Source organism: Harpia harpyja, chromosome 3 (genome assembly GCF_026419915.1).
Source record: "Harpia harpyja isolate bHarHar1 chromosome 3, bHarHar1 primary haplotype, whole genome shotgun sequence".
Lineage (NCBI taxonomy): Eukaryota > Metazoa > Chordata > Aves > Accipitriformes > Accipitridae > Harpia > Harpia harpyja.
In genome coordinates this window covers 56,281,352-56,302,163 of record NC_068942.1, presented here as the reverse complement: position 1 = coordinate 56,302,163, position 20,812 = coordinate 56,281,352, and the positions used below count along the sequence as shown (strand labels likewise).

At 41.0% G+C, this 20,812-nt stretch overlaps 1 protein-coding gene across 1 annotated transcript; it reads left to right on the top strand.

The window, feature by feature from the left end:
- The first annotated feature begins 589 nt into the window (after nt 1–589).
- On the top strand, nt 590–20,713 carry FBXO33 (F-box protein 33). Its single transcript, XM_052782685.1, has 4 exons — nt 590–1,197; nt 7,880–7,990; nt 13,533–14,218; nt 18,304–20,713. Exons 1-4 carry the CDS (start codon nt 665–667, stop codon nt 18,573–18,575), a joined length of 1,602 nt encoding a protein of 533 aa, XP_052638645.1. The 5' UTR covers nt 590–664; the 3' UTR covers nt 18,576–20,713.
- Nucleotides 20,714–20,812: the final 99 nt, after the last annotated feature.

Below are 20,812 nucleotides of genomic sequence, written 5' to 3'. Positions count from 1 at the left end.
TGCGTTAGGGCGGAGGAGCCGTTGGGGGCGGGGGCGGTGGGGCCCGCGCTGCCGGGCCGGCCTCTCAGGGCGCCGCGCCGGTCGGGCACCCAGACACTGCCACCCCGCTCGGCCGCGCGGAGCTGCGCTTCAGCACGCCGCCCCGGGCTCCGCTGCGGGGCTGGGGCGGGCAGCCCCCCGCCGCGAGGTGTTGGGGGCTCCCGGGGTCCGCTGCGGGACGGGGCGGTGGGGCAGAGGCGGCCCCTCGTTGCCGGCACGGAAGGGTTAACGGCCAGCCTCCCGGCGCGCAGGCGGCTGGGCTGGCTCCGCCTCCCATTCGACCGGTGGCACGTTCCATTCCCCCCGCAGGGTAATTCCTCCTCCCTCCGCCGCGGCGGCTCTCCTCGCCCCGCCGGAACAGAGCGCGGCGCTCGGCGGCGTGTTCGTTCACGCCCCCCGCCGGGCTCGGTGGTAGGGCCCACGCGGCGCCGTGCGGACGGACGGGGTGGGGATCCGGCCCACCTCTCCCCCCTCGCGCCCCTCCCCGCCGCTCTTGGGCGGTGGTAGGGGCCCGCTCCGCCCCTCGTCGTCCGTCCCCCCCCCCCCCCCCCGGCGGCGGCGCGGGTGGTGCGTCCCGGCAGCAGCCGCGTCCCGGCCGGCGCCCGCCCCCTCCGCCTTGTCATTGATGTTGTTGTTTTTGTCGCAGGAGCCGGAGGCGAGGCCGGGGCCGCCGCTGCCGCCGCCTGTGGCCGCCGCCGCCGCCGCAGCAGCGGGGCTCGGGCCGGCGCCAGGCATGTCGGTGTGCGGGGAGGCGGTGGGCGCCGGCTCCCTGCCCAGCGAGCTGGTGGTCCACATCTTCTCCTTCCTGGCGGGCCCCGACCGGCTGCGGGCCTCGGCCGCCTGCTCGCACTGGCGGGAGTGCCTCTTCTACCCGGCCCTCTGGCCGCGCCTCCGCCTCAGCCTCCGCGTCTCGCCGGCCGAGCGCCCGCGCCTCGAGTTCCTCATGCGCAAGTGCGGCTGGTTCGTCCGCGAGCTGCGCGTACAGTTCGCCGCCGACAACTACCCCAGCGGCGGAGGAGGGGGGGCGGCGGCGGCGGGCGAGGGCGCCGCGGCGGCGGGCGACGGGGAGGCGCCGCCGCTGTGCCCGCGCTGGCTCGAGCTGCTGAGGACCTACCTGGAGCTGGTGCTGTGCGTCCTGAGCAGCGTCCGCAACAACAGGTACCGCCGCCGGGCCGGGCCCGGGCGGGGGGGGAGAGGGCCGCGCCGCGCCTCGCCCGGCGGGAGCGTGAGGGGAGGCGGCAGGCGGAGCCCCGCAGCCCCCCTGAGGCGCGCGGGGCTGGCGGCCGGCCGTCCCGTCCGCTTCCGCGAGCCGGAGCGACGCCCGCTGCTGGCAACGGCGCCTGTGGGTGACCCGCGCCGGCCGGTTCCTGCTGGGGCTGCGCCTCCGGAGCCCGGCGGGGCGGGGGGGGAGACCCGCGCAGCCGGCTCGGGTGACTCGGTGGATGTTTCTGCGGCTGCGAGTTGAGCAGAAACGGAGGCGCGCGGCTTCAAACTGCCTCGTTTTTATCATAGCCTGTAGTTGGATGGGGAATATAAACGCAGGCGTTTAGTTGGCAAGCGGCTAGTCAATATGCAAAACAGAGCTGCAATAATAAAAACTCCTTCGTCCTCTTGAAGGGAGGGGGGACGCAGCTCAAATGGAGCAAGTGAGAGCTGGGAGTTTGAATTTGGTTCTCGCTTGAAAATAGAAGCCTTACTACGCACGGGCTTTAGACATCTTATGCGTGATTGAAAAATAATTGACGTCATGAGAAATTAGTAGGGGGGGTAAAATCACAGCACCGGTGTTTTTCTGGAGGGAGAGGGATGGAGTGCTGCCCCCCAAAAATACTTCCACCTTTCCAGCTATGAGGGTTTTTTGCCGTTGGGAAGCTGAGCTTTCATGCCAACTCTTGTGTTACCTGCTAAGCTGAGATTTGACTCAGTTTTAACTAGGAAGAGTTTTTCATGTTTGTTTATTGAAAAAATACTTCAGCCGTAGGAATTCCTTCACCAAATTGAATTTGAATGATAGAAACCTTTTCCTATGGTTTGGGCTTAAGATGTATTTAGATCCTGCTTTTTCACAGACTTAGTGTGGCAGGTTAGATCATTCTTCAGGTTGGAGTTCTTTAAAATGAAAATACTTGCATTCTCTTTGCCATATGTGGGTGTGATCAAGACAAATATCTTTAAAAAAAGATAATAATCAGATATCCTAATATATGGCCTCTAGTCAGCTCCTAGGGCAGGAAAGCAAGGATATTAGGTTATGATGTGTTTGGAAAGCCATGCAGATTTTAGGATAGGAAATGGTTAATGTTATTTTGCCTCTATGTGTATATAGCTTTGCCTATCAAGAAAAAAAAAAAAAGCTGCAAGTATTTCACGGTATATTTAGGATAAATTAAACGTTGTGGATGGCCTTTGGAAGACCGTCTGCAGCTGAATCACGGTCTGGACGCCATCCCTCTTTGATTCCGGAGGGATTAGAGAGTAGTTTGAGGCCTTCCTTGCTTCTTTATTTTGAATTGGAGCAAGAGAGCTTTAAATGTAATTCCTCGTTGGTTGGAGTTGAATGCAAATGGAGTGTGTGAAGTCTCACTTTCAGTTCCTCTGCTCTGTTGTGCCCAGCAGGTACTTCCTGTGGTGCAACTGCGATGGTTGAGAGTTAGAAACCTTACTTCTCGAAACGGCTAGTTGGTCCCAGCTCACCTTTTATCTTAATTTATTTCTTGCCCTGTGAATCCTCGGTGTGCAAATCATGATCGTCTGTCTTGATCGTTCTTCTCTTGCCTTTAAGCTTTCAGTTAACTGTTGAATCTTTGGGAAATCCAGCTAGTGTCATAAGTGGAAAAATCATCGTTGGTGATAGAAAAAAGCAATGTTGGTGATTATCTGGTCTGAGACAAATAGCACGACGCGGACTTGGAATTTTAAAATAAATAGTATCTGCAGGAGATGTTGCCTGGGGGTTTTGTTGGAAAAACTAGAATGCTTTTTTTTTTTTTTTTTCCCTCTGTCTCACTAAAGTATGAGGCTGCCAAAATCAAATGTATTGTGAGAAGGCTTTTGGTATGCTTTTTCTTTTGAAAAAGATTCATTCTCTATGGCCTTATCTGAAACTTGTACAAGGACACTTGCTTTCTAAAGTTCTTTTTACAGATTCTGTATGCACAGTGTAGCAGGACTGCAGTAGAATACTATATAGAAGTAGTTGTTTCTCCGGTACCTGTTCTCTGGTAGATTAGTATAATTTCAGTGGTAAGCCGGAGGTGAAAAGTTACCAACTTCGATAGGATTTTGCATTACTGTACTTTCTTGCTGTCTTCAAATCATTTGCATGCTGCTCCTTTGTTTTGAAATTAATAGCGTATGACTGGGCAACACATGGTACCTGGTTATTACAGCAGGCGCTTTTTTTTTAATGAGCATTTAAAAAATGGGGGGGGATTTGCATTAAACACTTGACCTTTTATTCAGATTTACTTTCTGAATAGACTCCTTTTTTCCCTTGAACAGACAAGGTTTTTAGTTTATTTTAATGTGTTTTTTTCTTGCACGGTAACTGCCGATAACTGATTAGTTTGCATGTAGGACATTTGTTTTTAGCTCTTTAAGTAGAGTTTTGAGATTGAAACGAGGTGGGAAGGAACATTAACATGTGCCAAATCGCTGCTTAGTTTTTAGGGTGACCGAATGTCTAAACTGGAGGCATTGTCACCTGCCTGATGCTTAGTTTTGTCTAAGGAATGACCGCAGTCTAGTCACTTTATTTCTCTGCTTCTGTTTATTCATCCGTAACTCAAGGATAATTAATAATTCCTTCTTGTGTTTGCCATATGTCATTGTACATGGGATAGCTATTGTAATTTCCAAAATAATGGAAACAGCAGTGGTTTTAACTTCTCCAGTGGCTGAGTCACTGTAAATGCATTCCTTTTGGAATTAAGTTTAAAACAGGATGGTTCTTTCATAACTCCTGTCAGCCCTTATGATAACTTTTTGGCAGAGAAGTTCAAAGAAATTCCATCTTATACTTCAGAACTGGGGAGGAAGAAATCTGCTTTTGTCAAATGGCATGCTGTTTCTTAACTGTGTAATCTTGTTGTAGGCTTTTAAACCTGTTATTTAACAACACAGTGAGGACCCCTCTCCTTGCAGGAAAAAGAAACGTACTTTAGATGGCTCTAGAATTCCTTGAGGATTTACAATACTGCAGGACCTGAGAAAAGCAATGACTAAAAGTAATGCAATTTCTAGATGCTTTCTTGGGTAGAGGAGAATGATGTGTATTTTTGCTAATACAAGCACTTTCTGTACAACATAAAATTGCCAATTTCTAAGCAAATCAGCGTGTTAAGTCTCTAGAAAAATATTTCAGAGCGACCTTTGCTAATCCTGATGGAATTAAGGAAGTGACTACTTGTCCGCAACTTGGTTTAAAAACAACTGATAATATTTTGACAAGCATTACTGCTGGCGGCCAGTTATCATCCAAAAAGGTATGTTCTAGGTCTGTCCCATATTTGAGGTAGAGCTCAAGTTGCCATAAACTTTATTTTGTGGGTGGCAGCATATTAGTCCCAAAATATTGCTTTAATAGCACTGGGACCACGATGAGCTCTAAAAACCTGTAATTTATTTAATTAAAAGGTATTAAAGTAGAGTTTATAGTGATCTGTAACTTTTCCATGAGCTTTTATGTTTATGACAGTAAATAAGGCAAAATAACAAAGTATATTATTGTTTAAACAGTTGATGTTCTACTCCCTATTAAAAAAAAAAAAAAAAAAAAGGAGTGGCACGGGTGGGCATAATGTTCTGCAGCAGCATCAGGGGGGACAATTTGTTTCTTACTGGCTCTTACGAGATCCCAATAATCTGTGCCTTCTCAAACTGATCTTTCAAAACTAAGTTCTGGAAGGCAGGTGGGAGGGCAACAAACTTTCTGTGAGTCATTTCAGTGCATACAGCAGCTAATAAGCAACTGCTAATCATTCAGTAGGAAAATTCTGTGTTCTTTTATGTAATGCTGAAATCCCAAAGTACGGTCTCTCCTCTAACTGACTACAAAGGAAGATAGGAAGGCAGTGATTCCCCTCCTCTTTCCCCTGCAGTACGTTAATTTGTGTGACTTGTTTGATCTTTGCTGTGGAAATAAAAATGCAGCTTAGAGTAAAACTGTGGTATCTTGGTGAAGTATGGTATCTGTCTTGGAGTTGCCAAAACCTGGTGAATTGCTCAAAACAGTAGACTGCATCTGTATTTGAGGTTTTCTAATTACTCTCTTCTATTGGTCTGAGCAGGCAGCTGAAACTGGCAAAAACTAGTAAAATAACACAATATGTGCCTTACCACTTTGTTCATGTTGAATGTAAGCAAGGCCATTTTGTTCTCTTTTCATTGGGTGTTCAAAAAGACCAACCAAAACTGAAGATGGAGCCTAGTAAGAAGCTTATTATTTTCAGTATGCTTGTTGAGCTAGTGGAAAATAAATGGTTTAGAAATCCCCCCAAAACACATGTTTTTTCCCCAGCTGTATGTATGGGTAGTACATAGGATTAAGATGCCATTATGGCTTTTAGCAAAAGGTGACAATTAACTTCTAAATAATTCTATTTAAATAACAATCACTTTACTAGCTCTCTGAAATAAAGATGTGAGCTGAATGCCGTAGAGATTGTATGACTGCAAACAGTAGCAAAAGTCTAATATTGTGTTGAACTGTGATCAGATTTGTTGATGGTAATAACTGTGCTGTGAATGGAAAAATAATTGGATGTTTTCATTGCTTAAGTTTTGAGGCAGAGAACTTTTCCGTGTGTCTCTGTATCGCATGAAATGGCAGTCAAATAGCTGTAGTAAAAATGCGTGAGATACTAGTAAGTAGTGTTTTATGTGTCCTGTAGTTTGGTGGCTCTAAAATTAATGCTTGTCTACTGTAGCATTCACTGGGGGTATGAGTAGCACAAACACGACTTTGCGATGTGCATATGCAGGTGATTCACAATTGTTCTGAAGATTGCATTTTGCCTCTTGGCTCTGAGAATTAAGTCACTGAGATCAGAAGATAAAAGCTTAGTTACAGCATTGGTTGTGAACACTGCCTGTACACCAGGTGGAGGTTTCTGCTGCTTTCCCTGTCATACCAGACTATGTCTTACAGCTTTTGAGGAAAGAAGAGCCTGAAATACTCTTGGTGGTGGTGCCAGGGTCTTCAGATTTCCCTGCCAAGCTTATTCTTCAGTATGATCAGGCATTGTCTTAGTCAGATTTCTAAGAATATTGAGCATGTGGTCAGGGCTCCATTTATATTAATGTATCATCAGTATAGTAGTCATGTACTTAAAAGTTTAAATATTAAATTGTTAGAATTTCTGAAACAGTTGTAAAATCTAGGTATTTTGCTCCAGTATTTGTCTGACTCAATATGAAGCTTGTGGATCTTGCTATTAAGTTGTTGTTCACCTATAGAATAAAAGTAGCAGGTGGAACAGTGGATAGACTTCTAGTGTATGGTTATTGAATACAGGAACTTCAAAACAGGTAAATTATGATTTCTGGTAGATACCAATTACAGGCTGCAATTCATACTTAAAAAATGTAAAACTTGACTACTTGATACTGGTTTTTTCCCCTCTCCTCTTGGTAGAATATCAGCTCATACTGTGGAAGTAGTGAACTGGCACCAGAGCTTCCCTATGCTTTGAGCATTGTAACTGTATTGCATTTTCCTCAAAACTGATCTGAAATATTAGCATATGATTTGTAAGCCAGCAGAAATAAGGATTTATGTGACTCACTTAATTGTCAGCTACAGGTTAATTGACATCTACCGTTTAAGGTGAATTTAACTCATGTATCCATTTGTGATTAAACTGGAGTTTCTGCCATGTTAATTATCAAGTGCAGACTAGTCCTTGCATGTTAGGAGTAAATCTAATTTACAGCATGTATAAATAAAAAAATGTTGACCCAAAACTTAGTCAGTTAAAAAAATAAAAATCTTAAAAGTAAATGCCACACAGCTACTCTAAAACTGCAGTCATTTTTGTATATCTTGCTTGATCTTTTTTAGGAATAGAAAAGATGCAAGTCAGAGAAATAAACTGTACTAGGGAAAGGAAAACTGACTGTCTAGCACACCGAGTCATGTCCAGCACGAACTTAAAGGTTCTCCTTTCACTTCTTTTTTGGTATCCCTTCTAAAAGTTAAAATTGTGTGTCATGGTGGATCACTAACCCTCTTCTGGTCACTGATGGGAAATTTTAGAACAGATTCCCCTACTTTAATACAACAGAAATTAGACACTGATTAGGGTGTGGGGAGCTTTTGCTTTTCCTGTCTGAGGTTTGCGTTGCCTCGATTGTGGCAGGTTTGGGCTCCCATTCGTAACCTAGCTGCAGTACATAAGTGCTCAGACAGGGTTGTTTGTGGTTGCATTCTACTTGGGCATTAAATGCAGTGTTAAATGTTAAAAGGAACAGGTATTTGATGTTTTCATCTGTGATGCTTAACACACATGTTCCAAGGATTAAAAAATGCATGAAAGCACTGCTAAAAGTTTTCTTCATGGTGCTGGCCTGCTGAAAATACTCCTATGGTAACTGAAAACTGGCATTTGCTTTTACAGCTGGATTCAGCAGTTTGTGTAGTCTTCTTCCCCTTTATACTTCAGTCTCATTTTCTGTAGTTGCATGTGTGCCTGTATTCCAGGACAGTAGGATGTTTCCCAAAAAAGACTACGTGTTCCATTTAATAATGTGTTCTTATTGCCTGTGTTTGTCTTATCCAGAATGATTCGTCACAGTGTTTTAATTTTGTGTACAGATTGCTTTTTATTTTGTCGTTTCATAGGAACCTCCAGAAGTTAAGTCTCTTTGGGGATATAAGCATTCTGCAGCAACATGGAAGTATATCAAATACATACCTCGGTAAGGTTGACCCTGATGGCAAGAAGATTAAGCAGTAAGTTATATTTGTAAATTATCAAATACATTAAAATAATAAAAACAGATAACAACACAGATTTTCATGCCTGAAATACATGACTGAGAAAGCTTTAAGTTTTTTAATAGGATGAGAATCTAATTTCTTAAATTGAGCTGATTTCTGTTCCTACTATTTACATGAAGTAGTCTGGGTTTGTGGCTTTTTCTTTTTCCCTTCTCAGCAGGGTGAGAATCCTTTCTTTCCTCTTTTCATTGTGTTCTAGAAACAATATTATGTTAATGGCACAAAAGGGGGAGGAGGGATGGGGAGTTGTTACCAGCACCTCTACTATTGCTGTACATGAAAAAATGAGAAAAGGAAGTAGTCTGTTGTATTTCACAAGAATTGAGAACATGTAGCAAGTAAACTTGAAAGAGAACATGAACACAAACAACTTATTTCAAGTTGCATCTCAAAACTAGGTTATGTATTTGCAGAATTCCTGGAAGATCATAGCTCACAATGTGCTTGTTTAGTTCAGAGGTGTATTTTAGCTTGCCTTAATTACATTACCATGCAGTCCTTCAATGTTTATGATCAGAATAGCTAGTTGTTCTTCTTTGGAAAAGGTTAATTACAATGTAAAAAGCTACTGACTTCTGGAATAAATTACCACAGAGGGATTGATGCTAAGTTAACTATTTTAGCAGTTTTGCTAAAACTTTCCATGTAGATAAAGCCTGAATACCATCATTTTAATTTGTGTCAGTTTAAACATCTTTCTCCCGGTAGCTTGGGAGTGGAATGAGTACAGCCACTCTAGATCTTTACTATTATTTCTTTAGAGTGGTTTTAGAACTAGTGTAGGTATATTATCAGGTCAATGTATGTATGTGAACACAACCATTGAACTAAATGTTTGGTCCTGAGGTAAATTTGCAAAACAGTGCAAATATAGATGTGTGTCACATACTGTGTCTTTGTCATCCATTATGCTTAGAATGCAGAACTTAGAGCAATTTGGGATTCTATTTAACATATGTACTGTAGCTTTGTGTGCAGGTAAAAGCTCCTGTTTTTCATATCCTTTGTTGTGGAAACATAAATACATAATCAAACCTTTGCCAAGGGGCTTGAAGAGAGCCATCTAAGCAGATGTTTACTCAGCTGAGTGCATGGTTAAACTTTTCTTCAAACAAATAACAAAAATAAGTGTGCACATTTCAGAGCCATAAACCGTTCAAAACTCATTGTCTAATTTGAAGTTAGTCTTTTTGGTGAATATTGACCTTTGCACATTTTGGAACGAGCAAGTAAATGCTACCTCTTGTTTGGTTTTGGTGTTTGGTTTTTTTTTTTCTAGAATAAAACAACGTATTTGGGACCTGCTAGTCCTTTTCTAAATTAAAGGGAAGCTGGCAGTGTTTTATTTGGTGTTCTCAAGTTCATCAGCACTAGCAGCAGATTTACTTCAGAAAGTAAATCTTTATGGCTCCTTAGTCTTGTCTTTTGCACTTGGGATTTGCATCAGGTAAGCTGCAAAACACGGATACTGATAACTAATGCTGAAAGATACTGAGCAGCCTTTGGAGACAATGTTGTTGGTAGCTGAGGATTTTTGGAACCGGTATGGTGATAAACCTTACTAGCTGTTTCAGGAACTTCCTGCAATTAAAGCAGTCAGGGGAGAAAATGTGACAATTCTTAAGTCCGTAGCATTGAGCTGGGTGTAGCAGACTGTGGGTGAAATCTCAGCTAGCACAGAACCATTAGGATGCTTCTCCAGGTTAAGAGTAAGGGTTGTTCTGAGGGAGAGGAGTCTTTGGATGGTGTTTTCAAAAATGTACTTTTGCAGTGGTCAGAATGGGTTTGTATTGCTGGTTCTTTTTCTGTATAGCATATGTGTCCCTGGTTACTTTCTAAAATTCTCTTTACAACTTAGTTCATTACTGTTGGGAAGCTCAGTGTACACAATACATTTGTCTTGAGTTGAACAAAAGGCAGTTGTTTAAAATTTTGGCTTTCTGAAATCTGCTTCCCATGATTGATCTGATCTGTGTGGTTCACATAGTTTGGTTTCCCAAAGAACCAGTTTAGCCTCTGTTATTAAACAAAACATTTTGATTGATAGTCTTTAATTAAACAAATAGGCTCCATATGGACCTTAGTAATATGTTTGTTTCCTGTCCAGGGCCAGTGATGTGCTTCAGTACTTATGGGTCAGGACTGTTTTTTGGGCTTAAACAGTAACTCAGCCTGTCTAGTCAGGCTTTGGTCTGTCCTCTGGCTGAAAGCACCATTTGGGGCATTAGTTGTGAAAGTAATTTATTTTGAGTTTTTTATTTTTAAATAGTTTGTTCCAGTATGATCATTTGTAGGTTTCAGGTTGATGGTGAGCATCCCATAATTGCTGCTTACAGGGAGCACAGGGGACTGATAAAGTACGCTTGTTGAGGCATCACTAGGTTATGTTACTTTCTTGCGTGTGCTGAGCTCTGCTTGTATTTTGTGTTATACTTACTAAACCATGCTTAAACGCTTTATAAGCGACTTTAAGATAACTGTGTGTAAGTTAGGATAAATGTTGTACTACATTCTAGGCAGTTGAAGTAAAAGTTAGTATGATAATCAAGTAGGTGTTAATTCCCAAGAATTCACTTCATGTGTCTAAATTTTTAGAACACAGTTCAAACTATTTTTGCAAACTCCGGTTAGGTGCAGTGTATTTAGGAAAAATAGGATGTGCGCAAGAATTTGCAGGGGAAGAAAAACCCCTGTTACGGTGTTTGAAAAATTTATTTGAAATATGTGAAAACTAATGGCATATGGTTTATATTGTGCTTCCTGTCTGGCCTTACATAAAGCAGGTATTAAAAACAATCCAGAAGTGATCACTATTAAATATTCTCTATTGACATGTTTGATATCTTTTTATTAAATTGGCAAAGATCTGGAGGAAGGTGGCTGGACAGTTTTCTTAGGACCTATGAATTGGTAGACTATCAGCACAAATCTAAATACTTGTATAAATACTTAAGTGCTAGCACTAAAAAGTTGATGTGTAGGTAGCATTAAATAAGTATCTCTCTTTTTTAAAAAATTTAGTGCAATTCCCACAGGGGAGGAAACCCGCCCTACAGCTGCAGAGTTCTTTGTCATGTTTCTTTTAAGTTGTGTGAGCACTAGAACAGTACTCTTCTAAGCTTAGATGTTTAAGTTGTGTCAGAAGCACAACTTAAAGAGATTTTTAGTGCAGTGAGGTATATAGATGGTAGTTTTCTACTGAGCATCTCAAAATTGATTTGTCATCTTTTCAATTGTTCTGTAGAATATTACAAGCACTATTAAGATTGACTCCTTGGACTATTACAAAAGAAATTCTACCATTGCTGCAACCATTACAGCACCTTTTGTAGATTTGTATGGTGAGAGGGGGGAGGGAAGAGTCTCTTCATTGGAAGACATTAGAGAGGTTCCTGTGGTAGAACCTTTTTTGGGGGGGAGATTGTCAGAGAATCTGCCTTCATTTAAGCATTGACAGGAATAATTGTGAAACAAACATTGCCAGGATCAAACAGGGCTCATCTGAACTGTAAAAGAATTTAGGATTAAAATAGCAAAACTATATTATCTGTGACTCTTGACCTGTTGTTTAAAACTGTGTTTAATTTGTGTCGCAGTTGCCAGTCCTCAGTTTAAAAAAAAATTATTCCGAGAAGATCTGGAAAAACTGAAGTCTTTAAACCTGATGACTATACTAGGCAAAACCTTGGGAACTATTCTGAGGTGTATAATAGATAAATACAATGACCACACCAACTTTTCCACTTACAAAGAGAAGTCAGGCCTTGCAAACCCAGTACATTCTTAGGAGAAGGAAGAAAGCACATGCAGACAAGGGAGAGGATGAATAAAGTGTTTGCGGAGGGAGAGGATGCATAAGGATTGCTCTTTTAACTTTATTTCAACAGAAGGATTATGGGGCATCAAAGGTAGTAGGTGACAGGTTCAGAGCAAGCAAGAAGAGAGGGGAATTGCACTGCAGAGTTCTTTATTATTGGATGTTACAGTTGCTGAAAGCTTACTTGGCTCAAAGAGGAGCCTGGATAAATTTGTGGAAGTGAGGTCCCTGAGCGTTACTAAACACAGAAAGCCACCTCTGGGTCAGGAGGTCTGAGTTACAAATTTCTGGAAACTACGGAGATATGTGCTTTCCTTGTTCTGTCGCACTTCTTAAGGCATTAGTGTTTCTCTGCTGTCAGTCAGGGTACTGGGCTAAATAAGCCTTTAATTTTGCCTGGACATTATCTTGATTAAAGATATGTGCATGAGAATAATAACTTTGTAAAATTGTTTTGCTTAGATGTATAAAGTATACAGATATCCATAACAATAAAGGAAAAAGTGATTCTTGCAAAACATTACCTGATTTGAGGCACAAAGATTTCTGCTGATTTTGTACTGGAGGTGTTTACATCTTATTTCTTGGCATTTCAAGCCTGGCTCGACTGCTTCCCTTAAATGCTGTTCTTTCCTTCTGGCTGACCAGGGTTTGAGATCAAACTCTCATCTACGCGTGTCCTAGAATGTATGTGCTCAAAGAACACTTGTCATTTGGGCAGGAGAACTCTTTTGGCCTTAGCGGCTGTGGGATGAAGACTGGAAAAATACTTACTTGGAGAAAGCTTGTAGAGTTTGACTGTACTATTTGAATTTAGTATTCAAAATCTTATCTGAAAATGCTTCTGTTGCCTTCCAGAATTAAATATCTAACTTAAAGAACATCCCTTCATTAAAAAAATAAAGGGGTAGCAGAGGTGGCATGCATCAGAAGTGGTGGATAGTAATCATGCAGTGTAATAAATGGCATGAGGATTCTGGCAGTGCCAGAATCATCTGGCACTGATAATCTGAAATTGAAATGTTACCAGGTCCAGGTTGTTTTGGTAAAACTTAAACCTGTTGACACCTGAAAGTCCAGTTAGCTGAACATTCAGAGTTATTTAAAGGATCTTCTTACATGTTTGTTCTTTACCCTTTAATGAGCAAAGTCAAGCAAGTAATTTCAGATCATTCTAACTTATGCTCAAAGTCAAGTTTCTGCAGCCTTTCACTGAAAATGACAGGTTTTTTCCATATTGAATTTGCAGTTCTGGAGAGGGTAGCCAATATAAGAAGCTGTTTTTAAAAACAAGAACTCTGTTTTAAAAGCATTACAGGTTTTCTTATTTGCATAACCTTAAAATATATGTAGGAGGGTGTTAAATACATGCTGAGAAATACATGAAATGAAGGTTCATAGTGTGCCAGTGTTTTTGAAAGACAAAGTACATAATTTTCTCAAGATAGTTTATTTTAACCTTTTAAGTGCGGTGAAGGTTAAATTGCTGTGGGAGGTCTGCAGAGTCAAGTTCTAATATTTGTAGTTCACAAGAATCGTAATAATAGCACCTTCCTGCAGAATAAGGCCATCAATGAAAGAAGAATAATTCTCAAATAAAAAAAAATAGACTGGTAATGCAATTGGTAAGACTAAACCATGTTTAATAGGATCATTGTCTGTTTTGTTTACTTGCAGAATACAACAGCTGTTTGAAGAGATATTAGGCAATAGCAGGCAATTGAAATGGCTGTCTTGTGGGTTTATGCTGCAAATAGTAACTCCCACATCATTGTCCTCCTTATCAAACCCCATAGCCAACAGCATGGAACATCTGAGCTTATTGGACAACCACATCCCTGGTAATACCACTCTTATCACTGCAGTTGAATTGGAGCGCTTTGTGAATCTGCGTTCGCTCGCTTTGGATTTCTGTGATTTTACAGCTGAAATGGCAAGAGTCCTGGCTGACAGCAACCATGTGCCTTTGCATCGACTGTCTCTCCTGGTCCACAGTGTTTCCATAATGCACAAGTCATTGGACAGTATGCCAGAAGATGAGAATTGGAAGGCGCTGACTCGCAACAGCACTAATCTTCGGGTCTATATAATGGCTTTTGATGTCAAGAGTGATGATATGCTAAGGATTCTTAAGCCCAGTATCCCCCTAGAGAGGATTCATTTTGACAGCTACATCACTTGTGTTTCAGGGGCTGTTGTTGACCTCATATCCAGGCAGTATGACAAGTTCCTCACTCATTTTATACTAATGAATGATGTGATAGATATGTCTGGCTTCCCAGATCTTAGCGACAACCGGAATGAAGATCCACTTGTCTTATTAGCCTGGAGGTGCACAAGACTGTCTCTCCTAGCTGTTCATGGTAGGTAATACATTGCATGGGCATAGTACATGACTTTGAAATGCAACACTTCAGCCTTTCTAATCATAATGTGCTTTAGTGGAGTGCTGTTCAAGAGTCTGCTGCACATGCTGTTGTACCTTATACTGGTATTTTCATGTTTGAAAATAGGAAGGCGTTTATTGTCTATGAGTTCTAAACATACTTGTAGCTTAATAACTTCTGTTGAGAAGTCACATAGTCACACAGAAACAAGGATAACTAAGAACTGAGCATTCCAGGAGGCTTATCCTGAAAGTGGTCTGCGCTGTGCAAGTTCCGCCAAGTGGCTGGTTATGTGAATGTGAACACTGAAAACATTTGCTGGTTTACTGTGAGCTCATATGCTGGCAATATTAGATGATTGTGCTTCCTGTTTGTAAATAACATGGGTTAAGTGCCCCAAGGCTGAGGGGAGGAAGTCTGTTTCCAGTTTGGTAGGACTTTGCCAGCAGATGAAGACTGAAAAATACAATGTGGAGGAGGTTGCCTCACCGAGTGCATTGGTTTCACCAGTAATACTAGAGCTAGGTTTATCCCACCTATTTATTTGCCATATAATTGCAAATAAAAAAAAAAAATGTGCATTTGTATTCAGCTCTGTCATCAGTACAGTACTCACTAGAAGTTACAGTTTTTTGGCAAATTTTAAGGCTACTGAAACTGAAATAGTGCAGAATAGTTCTTTTTGTTTGTGCTGGAATCAGCTTACCAAGACCAAGTTTGCCGATACGTGAAGGAGTTAAGTGATGACTCTGTATTGTGTTGCATAAGAATGAATGCATTTCCTCAGACTGCATGGGGGAGTAAGTCATTCAGCACAAACAGGAGAGAACTTCAGCAGTATTCAGATTTCCATTGGTTAAAATCAGAAGGTCCTGCTGTATTTGGTAGAAAAAAATTTTCCACTGTCTTCTATTGAAAAATCATTGCGGGGGGAGGGAATCAATTCAGCTGCCTCTCCTTTATAGTTTCCAGGTCTGACAGATTTTGGATACTGGCAGGTGACCTTACCACTCTAAATGTGGATTTTAGCAGTTTCTTTTAACATTTGGATACAAGTTTGAGGACCTTTAAAACAAACAAACAAAAAACCACACACCCCCACCCCACCCCCCAAGGTGTTACCTTAAATTATCCTCCTACTGCAGGGAAGTCCTTTATCTAAACTTAAAAAGATGGTAAAATACCTGAACATAAGCTAGTGTAAGTGTCTAATGTCAGTGCATGTCTATTCAGTAGAAGGTATTGGTCTGTGCAGAGCATTGGGAAAGCAAATGCCTTCTACAATTCTGTCTAGCAAACAGTTGTTGCCGCATCCTCTTTGGAGAGATGCTGTGTATACTTGGGGGAGAGCATGGCCAAATATCACCCTTGCTCTGATGTTTGGATTCAGATTCTTTCCCCTTCCTTTCTCCCCTCCTTGCAGCAGAAGCTAGTTAAGCTGCTTATAAATGCCTCCTGGTCTTTTTTAAGCTGTGAATATGACTGCTCTGATACTATAGCTTAAGCATCTTTCTTCTGGAGTAGCAACTGTGAGAACAACATGACTAGGAAGAAAGATACAGAATGCTGTGATGCTTCAGTACAGCATCTTAGCCTCATGCTTGTATTTTCTGAGGTTTACCAGATAATGGTTTCTGGCTCCACTTGTCATATTCTTCACGATACTATCAAGCTTCCTTTAGGAAAAAATGGTGGTTTTGTTCAAGGTGCCATAATTCATTTTATATGTAAGTGCTCAGGTTTCTTCTGTTTCCTGAAGTGGCTGTTACTCGGTTTCCAATACTCTTTTTTTGTTTGTTTGTTTTCCCTCTTTTGCTATTTGTTTGCTCTGAAAAAGGCTTTGATTTACATGTAGTTTTGGCTGCCACTTGTCACTGACCAAAAGAGGAGAGGAAAAACATACCTTAAGGACACTCTTTTCCTGGGGTGCCTTGAGATTCTCTTCTGTCTTCTCTGGAAAGTAGTATGATCTTTCCACCAGGGTAGCATCTTCAGGAGCAGAGGAGAGCTGACTGAAGGATATTAAATACATCCTTGCAGAATGAAGGAAGGGTGTGAAGAGTGTGTGGTCATTTGGGATGAGATGGAGACAGTAGGATAATCAGAGTGGTATGATCTGGCACTGTGAATAAAAAGCACAGCCCATCTATGGGGGTTGAAGGCTTTTTTTTTTTATTTTTCCATTCCTCTTTAAGAGAAGGACACTTCATGTGGATTTTCAAGACTTTGTGTTGTAAGCATACTGTGTTACCTATGAGATGCTCAGTTTTATTCTGTCCATGAGCAAAACTAAAGTTGAAATTTTTACTAGCAAGGAAAAACAAATTATGGTGCTGCCCATGGTGAATTTGTTGTTCAGTGATACTTGTGGTAAAGTGATCATTCCCTCTTACCTCTGAATACTTCAGGTGGGCAGAGCTTTTTGGCTGCTGGAAGGTTACTGAGAAACTTCAGGCAAAACTTTTGAAAAGATAGTTAATTTAAAATGAGATTAGGTTGAGAATAAGATGATTGTACCATCTGACCTTGAAAAGTTATAGCAAAAGCCATACACCTGAACCACAAGGATGGTACAGGGGACTTAACCGCAGTTTTTGTTCCCTTTATTCTTGCACTTTCTGTCAAGGATTTCTTTAGTAAATTCCTTTACGATCAAGATAACTGGAAAGTGTTGTGAGCTCCTTCAAATCCTGATAGGGGAGTGTCAGTGCACAGGTGGAATTTTCCATTGGGTTTAATGTCTTACAGCCTTATTGACAGCTTCATCTTCTGTGGACAGTTGTGCTGGTGGTGAAGTATCAGCAGATGAAAATTGTGGGAATTTGTGCATTCCTAATGGCTAATATACCAGAAATGAGCCATACAGATGTGTGCAGGCTTCTTTGTTGAAAACCTACCCTGAGCAATCTATTTACAGGAAACCTTAGAGACAAACAGTAGGAAAAAGTAAAAGAAAACAGAATGAAACATTCTCCTTTCTTAATTACTTTAACATCAGTTTTCTTAATTCTTTAACTAGCTGTCTTATTTTGATACATTATGATGTAGAGGATGTTAAGTGCATTGTTGAAGACCAAACCACGGTTAGTTTTTATTTCTCAGCAGCTTAACTTTCCCGGTTCAGATACTGTGCAAACTGCAGCCTTACTTGGACTCTAAGTGGGTATCTCACCAAGAGGCTTAGCACCTGTGAGAATGATGATGAAGGCAGAAATGAGCCTTTCATTTTGCAATGGAAGGGCTGACTTGGCAGAGCTCCCAGAAAGGGAAGTTCCTAGATCATCTGTGGCTTCCATCTGAATAAAGAGGAGCTCAGCATTTGCCTTAGCCAGGGTACAGAAACCTAACAGGTAACTGGGGAGTAGGTGCTTTTAAAGAGGGATGCCAATATACAATAATGGGAAGAGAGGGAAGCTTTGTAATTACATTTATTTTCAGATAGAATAACAAGATATATGTAGTTTTTTTGTTTGTTTGTTTGTTTTAATACTGGTGTGTCGTATTTCCTGGAGAGGCTTCTGGTTTATGTGTGTTGGATTTTTTTGTTAGTTTGTTTTATTTGGGGGTTGCTTGGTTGTTTTTTTTTTTTAAGTCTACCTCTAATGCAACAAAAGCAAACTTCAGATTTTTTTTTTCTAGCGCAAGCACAGTTTTAAAACAGTCCTTTTATACATTCGCTTAAAATAATTGATTACTCACTTTTTTCATTCTATTTATTTATATTATGAAGTAGGTCATAGGAGGTCTGAAATTGTAGATATAACTTAACTTGGAGTAAAGAAGTCCACTTTTCTACAAATGGTGAAAAGATTGGTCAAACTACCTGAAATATTTTTGATACTTCCTTATTCAGAATATAAAATGGGGTTTTACCACTTGCAACCAAAAAAAAAAAAAAAAAGGCTGTAGGGGGGTTCTGCCAGATGGAAGATTATAAAATAGGTTGGGAAGGATGTTGAGATGGTCTGGTATTAAGTACTTCAGTAAAAAAAACGCCTTGTAGCAAAATGACAGAGCAACTTACTTTTTTTTTTTTTTTTTTTTTTTTTTTTCCCCTGTAGGTTACACAGTTTGGGCTCATAATCTTATAGCAATTGCTCGTCTTCGTGGCTCTGACCTGAAAGTTCTGGAAGTCACCGAAGAAAGCATTGATTTTGACCAAGGAGAACTGGCTGATCAGGATGTGGATCCAGTACACAATCTCATTGAGCAAGTATCTCTCGGATTGGGTCGACCTTGGCACGCAGTCATGGACATAGAGCTGCTCAGTGTCTTCACTGAGCCAACCCGTCACTTTTACAGAGAGATGCAAAGCTTCAGTGAAGGCATTTAGCTCCTTATTTACAATTCCTGTGGTTACATATGCAAATAGGGTCCTATTATGTTTTTTTCAGTAGCGTGAATTAACCCCTTTTGTGCTGTGTTTAATCAGTATTAGCTATATAGAGTTATATATGTGTATTCTACTTCTTGATCAAAGAACGTAGTCGGGTATTGGTTTAGAAGCTGAAAGTGGCAGTGTTTAGGGTTTTCACGGTTAATGGACTTGTCTACCAAACCTTACAGAGATACAGCCAAAGGCTGTCTGAGGTTGCCGGCTAACTTTACTTTTATTAACTGCATTTTGAATGATTTTACTATTATATCGGAGTTCCGTGCTCAGGAGCCAACTCTTTTAATACCCATATCCATAGCCCAGTGGATTTCTGTGCTGTCATTGTGTGCTTAATCTGGTAGCATGCTACTTAATAATAGGCTTAAAGGAAGAGAAGTCTATCCAGGGCTGTTCATTTTAAGACTCTCACCTTGCTTTATTTCACATGCGGATTCTGAAGCATGACTTAACTACCATTCTCAGCTTTTCTCAGCTGTTAAGCGGTGGTGTGCAACACTAGCTTTTCAGGTACTTGCACTTACAGACTCACTCCATAAGCTGTAGTCTTTTGGGTTCTTTGCAAACTCCTCCTCGTTTATTCTCATGCTATGTCATCTTCCTTAAAAGTTAGCTTTGGGCCAAAGTTTAAAAGAAAAAAAGCAAGAATGTGCACTCTGATGAGGTAAAAACATAACAGTGAAGACTTCAATACAAAGGTATACACCTGCAAACAAACATTAGTCGTGAAATCCCTAGCAACCAAGTCACTGGATTTTCTCTGTCAGCGCCTGTGTCAGCTGCCAAAGAATAGATTAAAAACGAAGAAGTGCCCACATGCTGGCAGGGGCAGGCCAACTTTTGGCCAGCCAGATACTGCTAGATTGTAATATATAAGGTCGAATTTCGACCTGTGGTACACAGCTGTGCTGTGGCTCAGTCAGCAACCTCAGAACTCTTAACAAACATGCACCTGTTTCACTGTGAATAGTGAATGTAAAGGAAGGAAAGGAAACAAATACAAAGCTTGTTCTATCACAGGTATGAGCTGCTATGATGCATGAAGAACATTCCATGAAGTATGTTTTAAAATCTTGTTATATCTGAGAGGCTTTAAAAGCCGACTTAACTGTTTCAGGGCAACCGCGGTACAGACGTGGTCTCTGTGAGACTTCCACCTGACCCCAGTTTTAAGTGGTACGAATGTTGTGCATTTAATGTTTAAAGGACAGTCTGCAATAATAAAGTAAGTGGCCAACGTGGGTGCCCAGCAGTGCTGAGACCTGGCTGCTATATTGTAAGCTTTGGAAAACACAATTTATGCAACAGATGTCCAGATATGATTCTATTTATGGAAAAAGTTTATATGTGTTTTACAAATGGTTTTACCATCTTATATTAAAATGACCTTTTGACAGGTGTGCGCTGTTTTGTCTCCAGTGAGCACATACCATGCGGATTTTATATGTACATCAGTAGAGTGAATCCACTGGCACAGTGTGTGTATATGCCAGATGTGGTGAGATTTTATCTTATAAATGTGATCAGATTAAAAAAAAAAACCTCCTGACAGAAAATGTAAGGAAACCAGCTGAATGTTTGAATTGATGACTGATGTTGTATGGTTTATGTTAAATGTATATTCTTTTAATCAATGAATAAAGCATTAAAAATTGATTGCTGTATAAAACATTTTATTGTATCAGCATGAAGATTTTCAGAATTAAAACGCAACATCGTTCATAAGCTGTGTGTAACTGGTAGCTCCCATTGTGTTTAGGTCAGCAAAAGAGTCTAAAATAAGTCGTACAGTAATTTTTTAAAATTTGGCTGAATTTTGTCAACATTTTCGGGGGGTGGAGGAAGGGGAAGGATGCTTTGCTAAAGATCAGACTATCGGACCAGTTAGCACAAACAGTGTATCATGATATGACTTACTAGACTGATACAGTAAACTGGATTGTAGAATATAGAAGACTATTTTTGAGAAATTCCTGCATCCATTGCAATTGCTTAAATCAAAATCTAATATGTGCTCAAGAAAAATGTGTAGTACTTCTTTGGTGTCCCACTATTAAATAGATTATGAATACCTGCAATGCTTCAGTTTGACATTTTATCTGTACTCAAGAGTACGTAGCTGTGCATTCTGAATGAAGACTGCAAATGTCTGGTAAGCTGTCGAAGAGCTGCCATGC

Excerpts from the sequence above, each read along its gene's own strand:
- FBXO33 (XM_052782685.1), top strand. The coding sequence starts at position 665 with ATGTTGTTGTTTTTGTCGCAGGAGCCGGAGGCGAGGCCGGGGCCGCCG. Across the intron at positions 1,198-7,879 it reads AGCAGCGTCCGCAACAACAG|GAACCTCCAGAAGTTAAGTC; the intron begins GTACCGCCGCCG and ends GTCGTTTCATAG. Across the intron at positions 7,991-13,532 it reads GATGGCAAGAAGATTAAGCA|AATACAACAGCTGTTTGAAG; the intron begins GTAAGTTATATT and ends GTTTACTTGCAG.